The 19,778-nt window shown below is 38.6% G+C and overlaps 1 protein-coding gene across 2 annotated transcripts in view; it reads right to left on the bottom strand.

The window, feature by feature from the left end:
* Positions 1 to 19,725, bottom strand: part of Mtbp (MDM2 binding protein) — a 74,718-nt gene extending 54,993 nt beyond the window's left edge. Inside the window, exons 1-11 of one of the 2 annotated variants that reach the window (XM_052747827.1) lie at positions 19,495 to 19,519; positions 18,661 to 18,741; positions 14,750 to 14,840; positions 13,845 to 13,918; positions 13,531 to 13,682; positions 11,931 to 11,989; positions 10,213 to 10,357; positions 9,174 to 9,291; positions 6,510 to 6,644; positions 4,881 to 4,975; positions 3,333 to 3,405 (exon numbers count right to left, since the gene is read on the bottom strand). In XM_052747827.1, coding sequence (XP_052603787.1) covers positions 3,333 to 3,405; positions 4,881 to 4,975; positions 6,510 to 6,644; positions 9,174 to 9,291; positions 10,213 to 10,357; positions 11,931 to 11,989; positions 13,531 to 13,682; positions 13,845 to 13,918; positions 14,750 to 14,807 — 909 coding nt within the window. In that variant the 5' untranslated portion in view covers positions 14,808 to 14,840; positions 18,661 to 18,741; positions 19,495 to 19,519. Of the gene's footprint in view, positions 1 to 3,332; positions 3,406 to 4,880; positions 4,976 to 6,509; positions 6,645 to 9,173; positions 9,292 to 10,212; positions 10,358 to 11,930; positions 11,990 to 13,530; positions 13,683 to 13,844; positions 13,919 to 14,749; positions 14,841 to 18,660; positions 18,742 to 19,494 lie in introns of both variants that reach the window. The other variant, XM_052747826.1, reaches the window with a different exon arrangement.
* Positions 19,726 to 19,778: the final 53 nt, after the last annotated feature.

Here is a 19,778-nt window from a genome sequence, read left to right as displayed (position 1 = left end):
AGTAATAGAGAAGCTTTCATTCCTAGAAATAAGAGATTTAACGCTAATAGGTAAAATGCAGAAGATAACAAATTAGACCCCCCCCCAAAACTTACAGCAGCTTCCAACTGATGTATGAGCAAATTCAACTTCATATTTGTATTCTCAAGGCTAAGCATACAGATGTTTATTAAATATTTGCTCAAAAGAATCATTATGATGCATTTATCTAAATTCTCAGTTTGATTAAGGACTAAATAAAACAAATTACAACTTTGGAAGTTATATCGCCCAATTTAGAAATGCAGTTACATCAATCAGCACATTCCAATAAAGAACATTAATTTAAAAAAAAACCTCTGGAGAAATTTAGGCAAAACATTAGTCAAATATCTTAAACCTAATGGAAATGTTTTTAATTGCCCTATGTAAATAGATTAGTTGCATGACTATGTGACACTAAATTAGCATCTTACAATGTTAGTTTTGTTGCTATTTATTATTTTTACTTCTACATTCTTAATTACAGATATAAAATTAAGGAAAGAAGTGTTTGTCTTCATTATTACAGGAAAAACTTTTTAAAAGTTAAATGTCTTTACACAGTCAAATGTTAGCAATTAGAAGTAAAGCTACTTAGCAATAGAAAATAATGATGAAATATCAAAGACAAATCTAATTCTCTAAATACTAAAACTCAGTCCTTTCAGAAACAAGACATCATTGTGCAGAATGCAGACCATGGGAGAAGAGCCACCAGAGCAGTGAGATGGAAAAGCTTGACACCAGGGAGGTGAACGTGCCAGGGAAGTTCTCCCAGCTGCCTATCCAGGCTGAATGCAGTTCTACACATAACTTACACACTGACTCATGACCCACTGCCATGAACCCATTTTTGAGACAGTCTAATTGTGATTAAACATTTGCTACAAACATTTAAAACAAAGATGAAAACATGTATTTCTGAATCTCCCAGGTTTTAATTTCCTACAAAATAACTGTGTCAGTTGCTTACACTGGATCATAATAGACTTGAATCCCGATCATTTATTCTCACCCATGCACTAACCCTCAGACAAGTTCTTGAGACCAGAGGATGATGCCACTGGGTTGCCTTTGTGACTCAAAAAGACTAGAAGCGCATTTCAAATCTCACTGCCAAACCTTGATCCTTCCGGTCTTTGCACCGCTCCTCGTTAACAAGCAGTCACTAGTGAAATCAGACTTAAAACTTCACAAACTCCCCTTAAAAACAGCATTTCCTAGCCACAGAGTAGTATTATTAGACTCCCCTAATATCCTTGTGTAGTCTACGAAAAGAGGCTATACTGAAAAAAAAAAAAAAGTTCATATCTACTTTGGGGCTAATCAAAGAGAAAGACAGAGAGATGAGGGATAATATTAAACCAAGACATTTCCTGATGATCACATAGATTATGAGAACTTAAGCACCAACGAAGGGTCTTGTCTACCTGCTGTCTTCAATATCTGAACAAGCATCTGACACACAGTAGGACAAAAAAATTTGGATAAACAACAACAAAACAAACAAGGGTCTGATAACAACGAAGTATAACCAAACACATTATGAAAATGTCACAACGAAATCCATTTCTTATATTCTAAACAAAAACTTTTTAGTCAAACTAATAAAAGCAAAATCTACACATGCAGCACTCAACTTCAAGGAAGAAGCAGCTATTCAATTACTTTAAAAAAAATGTAAAGACAAGTTATAACCAATGTAAATACACAGCTTCAAATTCAGAGCTTGTTTATGGAAGTCACAGGACACCTGTGCTAGCTAGTTTTACGTCATCTTGACACAAGCTAGAGTCATCAGAGAAGGAGCCTCAGTTGAGAAAATGGTGGAGGGTCCAACCCATGGTGGCTTCTATAACCCACCTGGGCTGGCGGTCCTGGGTTCTATAAGAAAGCAGGCTGAGCAGGCCATGACGAACAAGCCAGTGAGCAGCACCCCTCCACGGCCTCTGCATCAGCTCCTGCCTCCAGGTTCCTGCCCTGCATGAGTTCCTGTCCTGACTTCTTCCAGTGATGGATGAAAGTGTGAGCCAAATAAACCCTTTCCTTCCTCAGCTTGCTTTGGTCATGGTGTTTGACCAGAGCAACAGTACCCTAACTAGGGCAACACCTGTTTGTGTACACTACCTCTCTGCTGCATACAGAGAGGAGCCTAGAAGGTCTCACAGACTCATTATCTGTGCATTATACACTGACGGTTTAGTCATGGTCCCAAAGGCACATTTAAAACAAAATGGCTGCACACGAGATACTAAATAACTTGATTCACTTCTGGAATAAGCATTACCTTTAATAACTAGTAGACTAAGGGTTATCTCATATCAGGACTAAACAAAGGCATATGTGTAGCTTTAACTTGACATCATTCAAGGCCACTTCATCAAAAATACTTGGATACACTATTCAAAACACTATTAAATATACAGGAAAATGGGACTAGAATCTCCAAAATTCTAAGGGGTCATATAGGCAGACATCTTACAACCAAAACCACATTTACTTTACAGTATCAGTTTTCTAAGGGAATTTCAACCAAGGTCTAATTCTAACACCATGAGGAAACTGCTAAAATGATAGTAATCACTATCTCCTCTCCGGGGCATTTGTTAATAAGCTGGTACTACAGGAATAAGAAATGTTACATAAAGATGGCCAGTAAGTATTTTGTGCTTTAACAATCATTCCTATAGAAATTCAATAGTTGACGAAATTTCCAAAAGGAAATAAAACCTTTCATGTTTTTCTTCCTTGAAATGATACAGGACTTTAGACACAGGATTCTTCTCAGGATTCTGTATTTTTACAGTTTTTAAAAAATGTCCAAAAGACATCAAATTTATCATATGATATACACATGTAATTATTAAAATAGCTACAAATCTCTTATGCAGAACTGGAATAGAGAAGTAATTTTTAACATAAAAATAACCATCCAGTGATGCTTTAAGTCATCTCATTTCCACCTCCTGCCCATGAAAAGACAACACAGGAATACAAATGGCTTCCCAGAGCTGGAATGAGATATCACCAAAGAGGAGATTAATGATGTATTCTAAAATTTAAAATAACTCTTAAAATCATTGCACATAAGGTTTATTTCCAAGTCTCCTATAAAATCAAATGTCACTTTGTCTACAAAACACTTGAGCAATATCTTAACATGAATTACTGCCAAAGCCATGCTATGTTATATTATACTAAAGAAACCAAATTTATGAGCAAGAGCTGTATTAACTGTTATCATGTCCTTAAATGTTAAGGATTAAAAAACATCTTACAACCAAATAAAATAAAATAAAAGTCTTCTATACCTTGCCACACAGAGAAGAGAGCTGTTCCAACAGCAACATGGAATTCTGCCTCGTGCAATTTCTGGTCACCTCTCTGTACTAAGGAGTTAAAGAATGAGAAAATAGTAACCAGGAAAAAACTCAACTTGGAAAAACAAGCTTGATTATTTCACTCTCCCATAATTCACTGAAAATCATTCATTTAGCTTAAGTAAAAGAATTACCAATTATTCTTTCCCTTACACATTATTTTCTTGATTATTAATCCTGATTATCATTCCTATAAAATATAAAAACAAGAAATGAGTTAAAAAAAAATCTCTGTATTAAAAAATTCAAGAGTGCTATGTGAGTGCTCCATTTCAAACCAGCAATTATGTAATATAAAATGTCTGTTCTGGGATGGTGAAGTGTCTCAAGGGGTAAAGGTGCCTGCTCCTTTGACAACCCACATGGTGGAAGAAGACAAGCGACTCCTGCTAGCTGTCCTCTGACCTACACACAAGTGATCCACCCCCAAAACATATTTTGAAGATTTCAGTATGTATGGTGACATTTACAGTTACTTAAGTATAGAAAGATATATCATCCAACTAGTCCTCATCTATCAATCATACTGACAGTAAGAGAAACATCTGAGCAAGACAGAAGTGTGTATAAATTACTCTGCACTCTCCACGTATTCCTTACATTCTCGATGCTCATCAGCAACAAGGAGCCAACCTGGAGGAAGCCTTGTGCCTTTCTAGAAGCATAAACATAGTGCTTGGGTGGGGGAATACATTATAAAACTTTTCTTGAAATCATGACCAGGAAAGATATACTGAATTATCTTAGGGCATGATCCAACACCTAAATGCAGAGTGAAATCGTAGAAATGGCTTAATGAGTGCTTTTCGGACTTTCCTTAGGACAAGTAGGTTTTGGCAAGTGAGATCTTTCAGAAACCCAACTTTTGAGCTGGGATTTTCTCACTTTTCGTGTGGCTCTTGCTGAAGTAGGAGAGCCAAGAGTCATGTCCACACACACCACAATCCTTCTTTAGCAGAACAGTATCAAGAAAACAACAGAAATCACGGAGAGGAATCCTGGACTCAGGAAAAAGGAAACCTATTCATAAGACAGGAAACGAAACACGACAAAGCAATAAAATATGAATGTGGGTGTATCGAGACAGAGTGGTGGGAAAGACAGTTTCAGTGAATGCCACACTGTGTGTAGACGTAACCTGTGCTCAAGCACAGGTCATTCATCATAACTGCACCAAAGCAGCAAGGTTCGGTCACCTCTGCTTTAGTTCCATAATCCTGCCCACAGCAAGTAATCTACAGTGAAAGGAAAGGGACTGCCCAAGGGCAAAGATTTCTGACAGGAGAATGTGAAGAAAGCAGGAACTCCCTTCCCCAGGATCCCCCTGGGGAAGAATTTCCACTTGGGCATGAGCAGTAAACGAGGTATACGATGAAATGAAAACAAATGTAAACCTAACACGTTGACCTGCTGGTCCCCCAGACATCCTACCTGACCCAAAGAACGGAAAATAAGATGAGCGTGTCAACAAAAGGATACAACTCGAATTCCATGTCAGACATGTAACAGGAGGGTAGATCTGATAATTTTATCATCTGCACAAATTCTAAAGCAGGACCATAATAATGGAAAACCTGAAAAAGAAATTCAGATCACGTAATACTTTTAATCCTGGAAATGAAATGAAAGCAAACAAATTAGTGATTATTAGTTTAAAAGCCTCACAAAGAAAGCACATCCAAAGGAAAAACAGTTTTAGTTTTTCCCCCCTGCCTCTTTCTCCCCGCCCTTCCATGCATGTGTATACGGGGGCATGGAGTGTTTTGAATAAGATGTCCCTAAAGTCTGGGCATCTGAAGACTTGGTTTCCAGCTGCGGGCTGTTTGAGGAGGCTTAAAAGGCGCAGCTTGTTGGATGAGGTATGTCACTGGAGGTGGGTGTTTTTGGCTCTTTTCTTCGTCCTTGTAGTTGAAGATGAGAGCCGTCAGCTTCCTGCTCCCCCTGCCAGGCCTTTGCTTCACCATCATGGATCTGGCCCTCTGGAACCCGAAGCCCTAAACCACTGTTTCTTCTATAAGTTGCCTTGGTCATGGTGTTTTATCACAGCAACAGAAAAGTAACTAATACATGGGAGAAATATTTATCGTAATTAATTTTGCTTTAATTCATTGAAAAGGTTGGACCTGAAGATTATTCTCAGTAGAAGCAAAGAAAAACAATGTTTAAAGATAGATTATTATACTTGATCATTACATTGCCAAAGAAGAGAATCTGAAGTCACTAAATCTTCTAAGGTTTAGAAAAGAACTGAAAAATTCTGTGAAAGACAGACATTGTTACAGTAAGTAATTATAAACAATAAGGGGAAATGAATTCACAGCAGAAATGATATCCTTTTTTTCTACTGCCCTTCTGTCAGAAAATATTAAGCATCATTTGACATCTTATAATTTCAGGACCTCTGTATTTTACACATTCTTAAGTTGGATATTTTAAGATCGATTTCAGAAGTACTCGTAAAGGACCTCCTCTTATGCTGGTTTTCAATATTTGAAAAAAAAACAACTAGCTGTACTCTTGTAATTATTATATCTTATAATTGCTTGCATGTAAAGAATAAACCTACAGAAGATTCATGAAGAGAATTAGCATGCCTAATCCCACACGTTAAGCCTATGCCAGGTTCTGCATCAGATGCTAATCTCTGACCTCGTTTAATTTTCACAGCATCTTTGTAAGGTGGTATTGCTCTCATTTCACAAACGAGTTGTCAACATCCAAGCTTGTATCCAATCTATACCAGGCGACAGAGTCAAGTTCTAAACCAAGGCCTAGCTAACTTCAACCTTCATCTAATTTTTAGCATCTAGGCAGCTAGCTTTTCACTCTCCTTAAAAGGGTCCCATAGTAAACTCCAATTCAAGTCCAATTCAGGCTTATACTGACTTAAAATTATTACCTTATTAAAAAAAAAAACCACTCTGTAGCAATGAGTACCAACACGTAGTACTCATCACACAAAAGCACTTAATTATGAGAGTTATATAAGCTATACCCGTGAACATATCATGCATATTAGTTCTAGTGAGGCAAGAGTCAAATATATTTTATAGAACAAAGCTGCACAAACAGATGATAGCAGGAAAAATTAAATGTATATATAATTACCTTAGGTAGAACAGTCTTATCCTTCGATGGTGCTATCTTTTTGGCAAGAAAGCAGGGATTTAAATTACATGTACTAACACTCGTAGGTGTAACTCCCTTTAAACAAAATTCAGGAAAACTAATTTCAAATCCAAACTGAAAAGAGAAACCAAGAGAACTCAGTTACAGATGTTATGAATAAAGACTAATGTATTGTATTAGAATGAAAATATTGAGAAGAAACTAACATTACTCTAAATATAAAATATGTGAGTGTGGCTTTTCTTTCTTTCTTTCTTTCTTTCTTTCTTTGGATACATCGGCTCAGAACAAGAAGAAGGGTGGCTCTCCCCATTGGAAAGCTATTGACATCACTCTATTAACCTTCACCATCAACTTCCCATAACCCCTCCGTGGTCCTTGGTTAGTCAGCAATAGTATGCTAACTGTTTCATGCAGCCCATAGGACCAAGCAACCTCCCCATACACATTCAATGCCTGGCTTCCCACCAGTCTGTAAGTTACAGCCACACAGAAGCTGCCTGTGTACTTAGTGCACAGGTACTAGGTACTTAGTACAGTGCCTCGCAGGGTTTACCTCCAATGTACATGGGTGATAAGAAATGCAGTTACCACAGAAGCCGTAACGCTGCCACTGTTAACAGTAAAGACGCAAAAATGCTGACAGCCAGGACATATTGTTGTCATTATTCTGTACTCTAAATAACAGAACTCAAAAAAAACCCCTATGGATTATCATCATCATCTCTGGTACCAAGATGTCCCACAAAATTGGAACCAAGTCAGAATGTAAATTCGGGCATTGTAACTCTAGAGTCTACTGGAATGACTGCTGGCTGAAAGCTATGAAGTGCACCGAGTCTGAAATGCTTACTGTGATGCCGGGTGGTGGCGGCGGCGGTGGCGGCGGCGGCACACACCTTTAATCCCAGCACTTGGGAGGCAGAGGCAGGTGGATCTCTGTGAGTTCGAGGCCAGCCTGGTCTACAGAGTGAGATCCAGGAAAGGCGCAAAGCTACACAGAGAAACCCTGTCTCGGAAAACCAAAGCAAAAAACAAAACAAAAGAAAACAAAACAAAAAAAAAAAACAAGAAGAAGAAAAGAAAGAAATGTTTACTGTGGATTAATGAGTGCTTAACTTCATACTACAGGAGAACTCTGGCATGATCTGCCTACATGTGAGCACATGACTTGAGAACATGAAAACCAAGGCAATTTTCCTGCTCACACTGTCAGCTCTTCCACTCTTTCTGTTACGTCTTTCTGTTACGCAGTGAATGTGTGTTGCTCTGATTGGTAAATAAAGCTGCCCTGGTCTATGGCAGGGCAGGACAGGGTCAGGCGGTACATTCGAACTGAAGACGAGACAGAGGGTGGAGTCAGAAGAGATGCCTGCATGCCACTGAACGAGCAACAAGATGCTAGCAGACCAGTCATGCCATGGCCATGTGGCAACATATAGATTAATAGAAATGGGTTGAGTTAAGTTATAAGAGCTAGCAAGCAAGAAGTCTGTCAGTAATGTAAGCCTCTGTATGTTTACTTGGGACCAAGCAGCTGCGGGAATGTGGATGGGAGAGAGTCATCCCAACTGTGGGGCCAGGCAGGACCAGAGAAAGTAGCTAGCAAGAAGCCTGACTCATAGGCCATACAGTTTGTAATGAATATAAGCCTCAGAGTGATTATTTATAAGCGGCTGTGGGACCACAGGGCCGGGCAGGACTGAGAAACTTCTGCCTACAACTTTGGCTAAATGCTGTTTATTTCATTCATTTATTCATTCATTCATTCCTAGCAACACCATTTGCAGAGACAGTTTTCCTGAAAACTGAATCTTCCTAAAACTAGGATGGCCAGTATGTTACTCTAGATAGACTAGGCACATTTTTCCTGTTGTTTTATTGGATGCTTCATTAAGCCAATAAGAAAGATAACGGGAGAAAAAAGTACAAAAAACAAAATAAATAAACAAACACACAAAAAAAATGGGAATGTAAGAGCCCATTCATGATGGCACACTATCTTGAACAAACATTAAGAAATTGTCTTAATTTTCCTATCTATAAAACTTACAAGAATTAATATGAACATATTACAAAATAGATATAAAAACCACCAACACTTACCTCAGAAATTTAGGACTAAAGAAATCTAAGTGACAATTTCATCACAGAGATAATATATCTAGGGTCTAGTAAAACTTTTAAAACACTGTTCAGGTTAGCTGGCTTGTATATGGCAGAGATCACCTAAGAATACTAGGTAACTGCTCCCACTACTTTTTGGATAACTTTGGCAATAAAATTAATCAACTTAGTTCAACAAAATGAATTTGACTAATGTCTAATACTGTTTTCAAAATGCCACACTACAGAACAGTAATACTTAAAACATAATCACAGTGACTACTGATATTATAAGTAATTAAAATGAAATAAAATTAAAAATTCAGTTGAGGGTACAACAAGTCACAGAAAATTCTCGGTAGCAATATGTAGCTTAAGGGCCACTGTTATGAGCAGATGCAGTTTCCATCACTGTAGAAAACTCCACTTGGTGTCAATCTAGAATATCTTCCTGAGGGACACTGGTGTTAACTTCAGTTGAAACAAGGTCTGAAGGTCTACTTCGCTGTACATGGTGAAAGCAAGCAATCTCTTTACCTTTCTCTCCCGTATCTGAATCTCTCCCCTCCACAACTCCCTTGAGTCAATGGCATTTCTGAACTCCTCGAAAGGTACGACATTTGCTGAAAGGTATTCTGCAATTTTCTGACAATTACTGTTAAAAAAAAAAAAAAAAAGATTTTGATGATTAAATGATAACTCTTTCTTATTTTTAATGGTTACTAAAATGCTACAGCCTAGGAGAGGTAACTGCAATTTTATATTAATATGAGTGACCCATTAAGTCAGTCTCTGAGGACGGGCTGCCACCTTCCCACACATTCAGTGTCGTCATCATCCCTACCAGGTGAACAGAAACCGTCCTGTTACTCCCGGCTTCACCGCGTCAGACGTTCCCGTCCCTCAGATCAGAAACAGCACTGTCACCCCAAATCTTCCTTCATGGCTTTTAGGAGTTCCATGGCAGCACTTGATCACAGGCGATGCTGACTGTTAGCATTCCTGCTTTACCTGTACTTCCATGCGGGGAGCCGGTGTGTTCGCACTTTCTTAACAACTATCGACTACTATGCCTGCCTTATTCACAATTCTATTAAGTGCCTGATTTATGAAATTTAAAAAAAAAAATCATGAAGTTCATAAATCCAGTCTGAGTACTAACTTTGGAATCAAAACTGGAATGCACAATTGACCTCTACTAATGTGTCATAAATACAACTGTGTGTACTTATTTCTACCTTGGCATATACCATAGAAAGCAGACAGAACGGGATGAATCCAGCATACCAGTCACCCCAGTGCTCACTGGGTACCTGCCTGAAAGTACACAGTGAATTTGGAGAACCAAGGCTCAACAGTGATTATAGATCAGCACTGATAGGGTTTATCAAATATGTAAACATCTAGGAAATAAGAAAGGAGCAAAATCTAGGTTGCAGTAAAGGTACAATTCTCTAATCACAGTGCGACAGAAAACATGACCTAGTCACATTAAAGTCCTTTTCAAAGGCTCAATCTACTGAAACCCCGGCAGCAGATCTCAACAGAACAATGACATATGACCAAAGGAGCTTACATTTCACAGTGATTTCCTGCTATGATAACTTTGGCTGAATGCCACTCCTTCAGATGTTTCAACGCCCCTACAGTGGGCAAGCACTCTTTCAATGTAGGAAGATCTTTGTCGGAAGGCAAGAGAATTATGTCTATCAATGCTCTACCTAGGAAAAAAAATCATAATTTTTAAAAGATGTTCGATCTAGAGTGGCTCAAAACAGTGCTCTAAACAACTAAATTTTAAACTTATTTAGAAGACAGAGGAGTATTTCAAACCAATACACATCTTCAGGAGTTCAAAAATTTGAAGCATTCATCATTCGAGTTCATGCCATATTATCTGGAAATAGCTAGCGCATGGTAGAAAACAATGTACTATATCATAATTGCTCGCCGAGTCTCCAGCAGTAGTTAATTATATGCATTGCTCTGGAGATCATCAATGCTATTGTACTCAACAGGGGAAAAAAAAAAACCTGTGCAATTTCATTATATTCTCCTACATTTAATTTTGTTATCCAAAAGGGAACGAATGAGTATAAAATTGCAATGCTCAAATAAATCATTTCTCTTAAAGGACAATAAAACATTCAGTATAACCAATTATACTAGCATCATTAGATTCCGAGAAAGGTTTACTTCATACCAGTTTAAATGACATAAAATTACAAATGTATTGAAGAACGAGAAAAGTTAAAATGAAATGGAAACCAAATAAAAATTGGATAATCAAAGGCATTTAATTTGATGAAAACAGCAACTGTATAATATTTTAGTAAATATTTTAAATCTGATACATTTTACTAAAAGAAATCTGATGGGTTAGGGAGTAGATTAACATGTACAAGGCCCTGGGTTCAATCCTTGGGACAAAAAGTTATAAAAATGTTTATTTGTGAATACATTGTTATTTTCTCTTTAAAGTACTTTTTTTTTTATTTCATGGGTATGTTTGTCTGCATGACTGTGCATGTCTGATGCATATGGAAGCCAGAAAAAGGCACTGGATTTCCTGGAACTAGAATTATAGATGGTTTTGAGCTTCCATGAAGGTGTTGGGAACTGAACCCAGGTCCTCTGCGAGAGCAGCCAGTGCCCTTAACCAGTGAGCCATCTCAACACACTCTTAGTTATTTTCCATACAGGACTCTGCAGTAAATTTGGCTCTAAATGCCAGCTCCTTGATTATAAGAATTTTACTATGTGTAAGCTTTGAGATCCTTTATAATTATCTAGCTTCACACACCACTGTATATTCAGTTCCTAAAACAATGCATGACATATAATTCAGACATCGAACATGTCAATAAATGATATTCAACAATGAAAATATTCATAAAAAACTGCAAAAGTATTTGTAAATACCAAACTGTGCCAAATTTTACCAATGATTATTTGAGTAACACACACACACAAATAAAAGCTACGTTAGAACAAAAAAAGTCTTAAGGATAATATCATATGGTAGTTCATAAAATATGCTTCCCATTTTAGGAACAAAAAAAAAGGTTCCTATAAAAAAAATGCTGAGCAAAGAGCTTTGTTCCACGGCACAACATTCCATCTGGTGATGAGCATGCTAACTGCACTATAAAAGAATGTTATCCAAACCATCTAGGTTAAGGAAGCTTTTTTTCCTGGAATTTACAGGATTAATGTTCTCTAGAATACACTGACTTCATCACTCATCCATATAAAGTAGAAAATACAAATGATCAAAAACAGTTATTGTGTTACCAGGAGCAGGAAGCTTGTCTGATAACTGATGCAAATTTTCTGCTGATTCTTCATATAGGCTACAATAAAAGAATAGATTTAGAAAAAAATAACCTACACAAATATGCATATATATGTATAAACACACACATATATAAACCATATAATCAAAATAGGCAATAACGATCTGTGTACCCACAGTCACATACATTAGACACATAACCTTTGACTCTGCTGACAAACCCATGTACCATTAGGATAGTATTTCTCCTTTACATAAGTGTCCTAAAATAATGTAACTATTATGTATAAAAGCTAGAATTCATCCTGCAAGTACACGCTTTTACCCACACCCAAAAACCAAACAGAACCAACAATGGAAACAAATAATGGAAACAAAACCCCTAAGTTATATTTTATGTATTCAATATAAATAATACACCAAACATTTTTCTAATCTTCAAAACAAGCCAGCAGTAGGTTTTAATAAAGGACACTGTTTTTCTCTAAGTTAGTTCTAAGCCTTCACTGAGAATATAACATTTTGCTCAGAGTCCTAAAAACTTATAAATTTTATTCATATGGTGAAATTTTGTTCTCAGAATAATTTATTATACAGGATAAGAATCTTTCAATCCTTTTTCATAGGGTGATATTGTCTAAAACAAAAATCTTAAAGCATCCTGTGCTAGACTATAGTTTTCAGGCTCCCTCTTGTGGAAATATGGCCACATGCAAACTACTGCATAGTTTTTTTCAGTGATAAAACAAGGGCCTTTTAAGGCTCAATGGAGGTATCTTAGAAAGTACCTAAAAAAATCTTCTATACTTGATGAGTGAATAAACAGAGACCCGGGAGAGCTAAGTGCCTAGCTTTACCTCATATAACCAGAGAGTACTTTCCTAACTCCTACTAATTCCACAGTCCCTCCCTCTTCTACACCCCCTTCACTAACAGAGTGAATACCACAATCTGAAATCAGGAAGAAGGAACTCTTAAAGCCTATACAATTTATAGGTATATTATATGAATACCAAAACAAAACGAAAGCCTTTCCTGTCACATTACGAAGGCTAAAATGAAAGGGCTTAACGAGTCAGAAATGGAACACCTTAAGAAGAAAGATGATCATAACTTAGCGCCTGGATCGCTTTCACATTCTAACAAGAGTCATGAAGCTTACAAGTCAGTCACACTGACACTCCTCAGAAATTCTGTGGATTACAAAACGTATCGGAAATGTCGAAGAGGCATATAAAGTGGAAAAAAGCCAGAGAGAAGAGAAGAACGATGTGCTTCTCTGTCTGAGTGCTAGCTGTTAGCATTAAGTAAGTGCTCAAGTCCAGCTATCACAGTATCAGGCAGAAGTTAGCTTCAAGAAAAGGCCATGCCAGTGCAAAAGCATCCTAACAGTTGGGTAAACCTAAACCACATTTTCAGGTATCGATTAGATAACAGGGCTAAACTGCCCAGTGTCTTCTAAAAAACGAAGTATTAAATATTGCAGTTGATTAAAATTCCCCCGCTATCAATGCTAAAATACTCCATCTTTTCTCTCCTGTCTCTAAACGACAGGCTAGTGCTGAACATCTGAAAGGCGGTATCGGCCTGCGAGCATACTCAGCCCAGGACAGGGACTCCCTGCTGTTACTGTCATCGTCTTCAAAACACTCAGCAGCACTCTGACATTCCTCTATGTTTGCTTGAAGAACATCTTCTATTTTATCTTTTTCAGCATCAAAATGTATCTCTTGCCAATCAGAACTACAAAACTAACAGAGGAAATGGTGGTAAGTAGAGGAGTCATGGAACCATTTACGGCACAGGCATCTCCCAAGAGCTATTACAAAACCAACCGATCAAAAGGTGGCATTAGACGAACTGGGTTCATGGAATTCTTTCTAGTAGGAAAGGCATTCACGAACAGCTGTTACCTGATAAAATCCGCATATTGCCTGCACGGCAAAGAACCACTTCCTGGGATGAGGTGTGCCACCCACTGAACAAGCTAGAAAACAAATCACACTTATTAGAAGAAAGGCAGACAATAAAAAAGGCAGTCATCATTAGCAAATGACTGCTTAGGGAATTACATAATTCTGAAACACAGTCTACAGTTCTCCAAGTTATACACATTTTCACATGTGTCTTTTTTAAACCACTGGTAAAAAATGCAAAGCTTTCAATCTGTTTAAAGAACAAAGTTCCAAGTTTGCATGAATTCATCATAATATAAAATCCACATTACTTAACCATCATTGAAAATCTACTATAATGTTAAAAAAAAAATACAGCTACTCAATTATGGCTTGGTCATACAAAATCAGATAGGCTACTGAGGAACAATTCCCTCTGGGTTGGTCATACAAAACCAGATAGGCTACTAAGAAAGAATAATTCCCTCGCCAAAGACCATGCAGGCTTGGTTCTACCTGGCCACAGGAAGATATTCTACTTGGAAAATGCAATAATAATAATAATAATAATAATAATAATAATATAAATGATAATAAAAAGAACTCAAAGGTCACTCTGGAACGCATCTCCAAGGAGCCAGAGGGAATTGAGATCTTTGTAGAGAAACCAGAGTCAAGGCTGGGAGGGAAAACGTGAAGCATGCACTTGTGAGAGTGAGGTGAGGTGCTGTCAATTGCAACTTTCTTCCAGAGAGCTCAGCAGAATCCTTTTTTTTCCTTACTGGAAGCCACTGACTATTAAGTCCTTACAGTGAGGTGGTATTGTGTTCCCCAAAATATTGTGCACCCTAATAAACTTATCTGGGTCAGAGACAGAACAGCCACAATATTAAACATAGAGGATAGGCAGTAGCAGCACACACCTTTAATCCTAGCATTCCAGAGGCAGAAATCCATGGGTTCAAGGATACCGCCAAGCATGGTGACTCACGCCTTTAATCCCAGAAAGCAAGCCTTTAATCCCAGGGAGTTGAGGCAGAAAGCAGAAAGACATATAAGGCGTGAGGACCAGAAACTAGAAGCATTTGGCTGGTTAAGCTTTTAGGTTTTGAGCAGCACAGTTCAGCTGAGAGCCATTCAGATATGAGGACACAGAGGCTTCCAGTCTGAGGAAACAGGATCAGCTGAGAAGTTGGCCAGGTGAGGTTAGCTGTGGCTTGTTCTGTCTCTCTGATCTTCCAGTGTTCACCCCAATACCTGGCCTCAGGTTTGATTTTATTAATAAGAACTTTTAAGATTCATGCAACATCAGACCACTCTACTTGCCTTCCTGTTAGGTCTTTCTTCATTCCTTCCTGCCAAAATGCAAGAGGCACTACCTTCCAATACAAGGTTATCCCTCAACGTGATCCCAGCGCAGGCGCTCCAAACCAGCCCCTCACCCTGAAAACCACAGACATTTTTCTCCAAGCGGCATTTCCTGATGGAGTCCCAGCTTCACGTGTTCAGCTACTGCTGCATCCCTTTCTTCACTTTTTTCATTAACTCCCCGAAAATGCTGCCTGTCTGTGACCACCTCTTCCTCATCAGCTTTGCCAAGCCCTTTAAAGGCAATTCAGTGGGCTTTTTTGTTTCCAAAATGCCACTGAAATTGGATTCAAAGTCACCAATAGCTGACTCCTTACTAAAGTACTAATTTTCAGTTTTGTTGCTATTTAATTTCTCAGCATATGAGAGAGAGAGAAGACTCAAAGGTGACTCATCATATGACTACTTTCCCCTAAATCACTTGGATCTGTCCCACTAATTCTTCCGACTCCTCCTTCACGGTCTCTTAAAATTGGTGCTCTTTGAATCCTTGGATTCTTTTGAGTTCCTTTGTCTTTCCATTATTTATAAACAACCTCATTTTTCTCATGGCTTCCATCTATACATGGATGATTTGATAACCACATCTCCAGCACTATTCTCCTGTGATTTGAGATATACACATCTCTGTTCAACTTTTACACAATATTTTACTTCAATATCTTACTAGGCAACTATCCACATGTTCTAAACAAGGCATCATGCTTATGAATATGCTTCCATGTTAGTAAATGTCACCATCACATTTATCCCAGTCAGATTTCTAATATCATTTATGACTCCTTTCTAATAAACTAAGCCAAGTCAACATTAAGTCAAGTATTCTCCCTCCAATTCCCTTCAGATCTATCCACTTCCTACAAGCCATCTCCCTCACCCGTCAGCTGATCTTCTGCAATAACTCCAATAGCTCTGACTTTCTCAAATGTGTCCACTACAACTAGAGTACCTCAAAAGCAGATCTGGACGTTGGGGAGGTGACTCACAGATAAAGTACATGCCATGCAACTGTGAAGACTGCAGCTCAGATCCCCAGACCCCCACATAAAAGCCAGCCAGGCAGGTGAGGCACACACCTATAATCCCAACACTTGAGAGGTAGAGAAGGGATCCCTAGATTACATGAGAACAAGCATATACACATGCATACCCCATACCCATACCTATTTAAAGGAAAGAAAGAAAAAAAGGAAGAAGGAGGAGGAGGAGGAGGAGGAGGAGGGGAAGAAGAAGAAGAAGAAGAAGAAGAAGAAGAAGAAGAAGAAGAAGAAGAAGAAGGTCTCATCTTCCCTGAAATAAAACCTTTAATGGCTGCTGGCTACAATTAGGAAAAGTCCAAATGCACTGATAGTACTTACAAAGATGTCTGCATAACTATACAAACCTAGCTTTTCAGTGCACAAACCATTACCAAACAAAAGACGTGTGCCATGCCAGTGACTAATCATGTTACCACTTTCACAGTTTGCCAACTGATCACTGAACATCTACCATTCAGCTTACACAGGGACAGCAAAGGATCTAAATTTTGTTTCTTCCTGGTCTCCTGATGTAAATTCATGTAGTATTTTTCAGTGGTTAACTAGAAAAGGTAAGTAGTGAGAAAGAAGAAGAACACAAAAAACCCAAATTGTTAGTGCTGAAAGTGCTATTCCAATCTATATAAATAGAGTTCTATCCGGGCGGTGGTGGCACACGCCTTTAATCCCAGCACTCAGGGAGGCAGGCGGATCTCTGGGAGTTCAAGGCCAGCCTGGTCTACAGAGTGAGTTCCAGGACAGCCAGAGCTACACAGAGAATCCCTGTCTCAAAAAACCAAACAACAACAACAAAAAAAAAGAGTTCTAGATTAGTTACTGTGACAAACATGATAAAAAGGATAAGGTCATCTGTCATTTGTCCCAAGGAAAATAATGGCAGCAAAATCTTTCACATTAAAGGAATGGAGGGATATCTCACAATAGCTGATACTAGAGTGTAAGTCACCAGAGCACTGAAAAGATGCTAAATCTGTGTAAGTTCTATGATGACCAGTGGAAAGTGCTGACTGGCTGTTTTCGATGCTGTTTTTACAAAGAAATGAAATGCTTTAATTGCAGTGTGTCTCATTTTTTAACTCTCAGCACACATATCACCTTTACTCCTTACTTTCTGAAATACGTAAAACCAATCAGTGCTTTAAATTTTTTAAAATTACATTGTGTGTGTGGGGTGGGGGGATATGTGTGTCACAGCTCCTTGTGGAGATCAGAAGACAATTTGCAGTTGGTTCTCTCCTTCCTGGGTCCTGGGGATGGAACTCAGGTCATCAGCCATATTAGCAAGCAATTCTACCCACTGAGCCATCTCCGTGGCCCCCAACAAGAGTTTCATTAGCTTTGACAGAGCGTTACAGGTCATGGAACAACTGTAATATCTAATTGGTTATTGTATTAGGATAGTCTTGCATGACTTCAGCTTGCAGAGTTCTGCATTACTATGCAAAAGGAGAGTCTTATGAGAGACACTCTCCCTATACAAGCTGGGTGAATACATTCATGAGAACCTCTAGGATGCTCCCAAGATCTCTTTTAAAAGCATGAATGGGGGAAATCTTTGCTGCTACAATAGCACTATCTAAACTTTACCAACTTAAGAAATTAGTACCATTAGAACTTGGACAACAGGCTAGTGCAACACATACTAGCCATCATTCTTCAGTGGTGAGAGCTGCCCCTCCACACCTCAAGAGACTGGAGGGTCTCTAATTAGGAAAGGAAAAGAGCAGATTATCACAGAATCATGAAATCGATAGCAATGAGAATGAGGACATTCTTCCTGGCATCTACGGACATTTCCTTCAGCCTTTAGAATTTTTTCATATTTTCATTTTCTGAGTCTTTAAGGAACATTATCAGATGGAGAAGAAGCAAAAGAAAAGGAAGTTATTAAAGCAAATAGACGTGTTTGTAAAATACCAATAGCGCTAAAGGGAGGAAAGATTTCTTACCAAAAACACAAGTAAAATCAAGAGGAGAAGAGCACTGTCTTTGGCAAGTACAAAGTTGTTTTTGTCTTTGTTTTAAAAGAATCAGTAAGAATGGACAGGAGGAAAAAAAATCCACAAATAAGTGGTAAAGTCAATGTGGGAGCTTTAATAATGTGTCTTTACTCAAGGCAAGAACCTCTTCACAATGCCACATCACCCTACGCTATATATACCTAAAGATGGGGGAGGGGGGAATCATGAAAGAAATAAAACTCAAAGTAGGAGTCCAGAGTAACTTTTGTAACAACTTACAACATCCAAATACCAGAAAGGAATGGTAATATAGCTGAGTATTTCCTTAAGATATCTCCATATCCCTGTGACTTATTAAAAGTCAACAAGTATTTCTTATATTCCTCAGTTGTCAAACTAATACCCAGTAAAATGTTGTGCCAGATTAGGGGTGGGGGGAGGCTTTTGTTATACTGTTACACTTACCAGGAAATGTGCTATCATCTGGATGGATTGAATCGTTGATGCTTCTCTTCAAGAGGTGATAAATACTGGATGCTGTCAAGTCTGTAAAAGTAAAGACCTAACTCAGTCACCTAACTCAGAAAGCTCAAGAGTTAGCATAATCTAGGTCTGTTTCAATTTCACTATTAGAGAATCTGAAGCCCAGAATACCTGGGGATCAAGATTCTACTCAAGCGCTGATAAATTTGAGCAAGCAGAGAAAATAGTCAAGGCTCCTGATTCATACATGCTAGTCGGTAACAAAAAATCAAAACTTCCTTCCAAAGTGGTATACATATACATTTCTTCCTCAAAACGTCTGCTTGATCAAAACATGGAAAATGCAATATAGAGACTAGACGAGACATCAAAGAGCAAATACAATCAAAAGCAGCTAAAAATCGCTTAAAATTTGACACTTCTTAAAAAAAAAAAAAAGTGAATGTAGAATGTAGCCCGAGATCTGCAGACTCTATCGTTTCTTTCTGTATTTTCTTCAAGGTGGAACACTGAGGCATATGTACTTTCTAAAGGCTTACCTTTCCAGAAAGCAGAAATCGATTACTATACTACCAGAGGATTCAACCAGCTAAACATTCAATGTGCCAAGCCCTTGGCGCACTGGGATCCAATACCCACAATTTTATATATTTTCCATTAATATAATACTGTTCGGTTTTTATTAAAACTTCTTCTGAGAGTTGCATCTTCCTGGGACCAGTTGACCTATGCTCCTCCCCCTGGGACCTCAACATAAACTCAAATCCCTTCGCCTCCCCGCCGGTCTTTCCCGCCTCTTCTCAGCCCAGCGCTTACGAGGCTGTTTCTCGGCGCTCTCCAGGGACGCCGCCTCAGTCCCGGGTTGGCTCTCCCCACCAGCCACCGATCGACACTTTCCTTCCCTCCAGGTGACGAGCAGCAAGTACCGATCCATTTTCTTCGCGCTCAGCCTCAGTTTTAGGTCTCAAAAGAGCCGCGCGCAACGCGCACTTCCGGTTTCCTGCCGCTTAGGTGGGCCGGGAATAATGTCCTAGGTCGGTTTTTCCGCCCATTATTTTTGGAAATTAATCTCTCAGTAGCCACACTCTTTGCTCCATGTC

This window comes from Peromyscus californicus, unplaced genomic scaffold, assembly GCF_007827085.1.
Source record: "Peromyscus californicus insignis strain IS unplaced genomic scaffold, ASM782708v3 Scaffold_20__1_contigs__length_68692818, whole genome shotgun sequence".
Taxonomy (NCBI): Eukaryota; Metazoa; Chordata; class Mammalia; order Rodentia; family Cricetidae; genus Peromyscus; species Peromyscus californicus.
The sequence above is the reverse complement of the archived record's forward strand: the minus strand, read 5'-3'. Positions and strand labels throughout refer to the sequence as shown.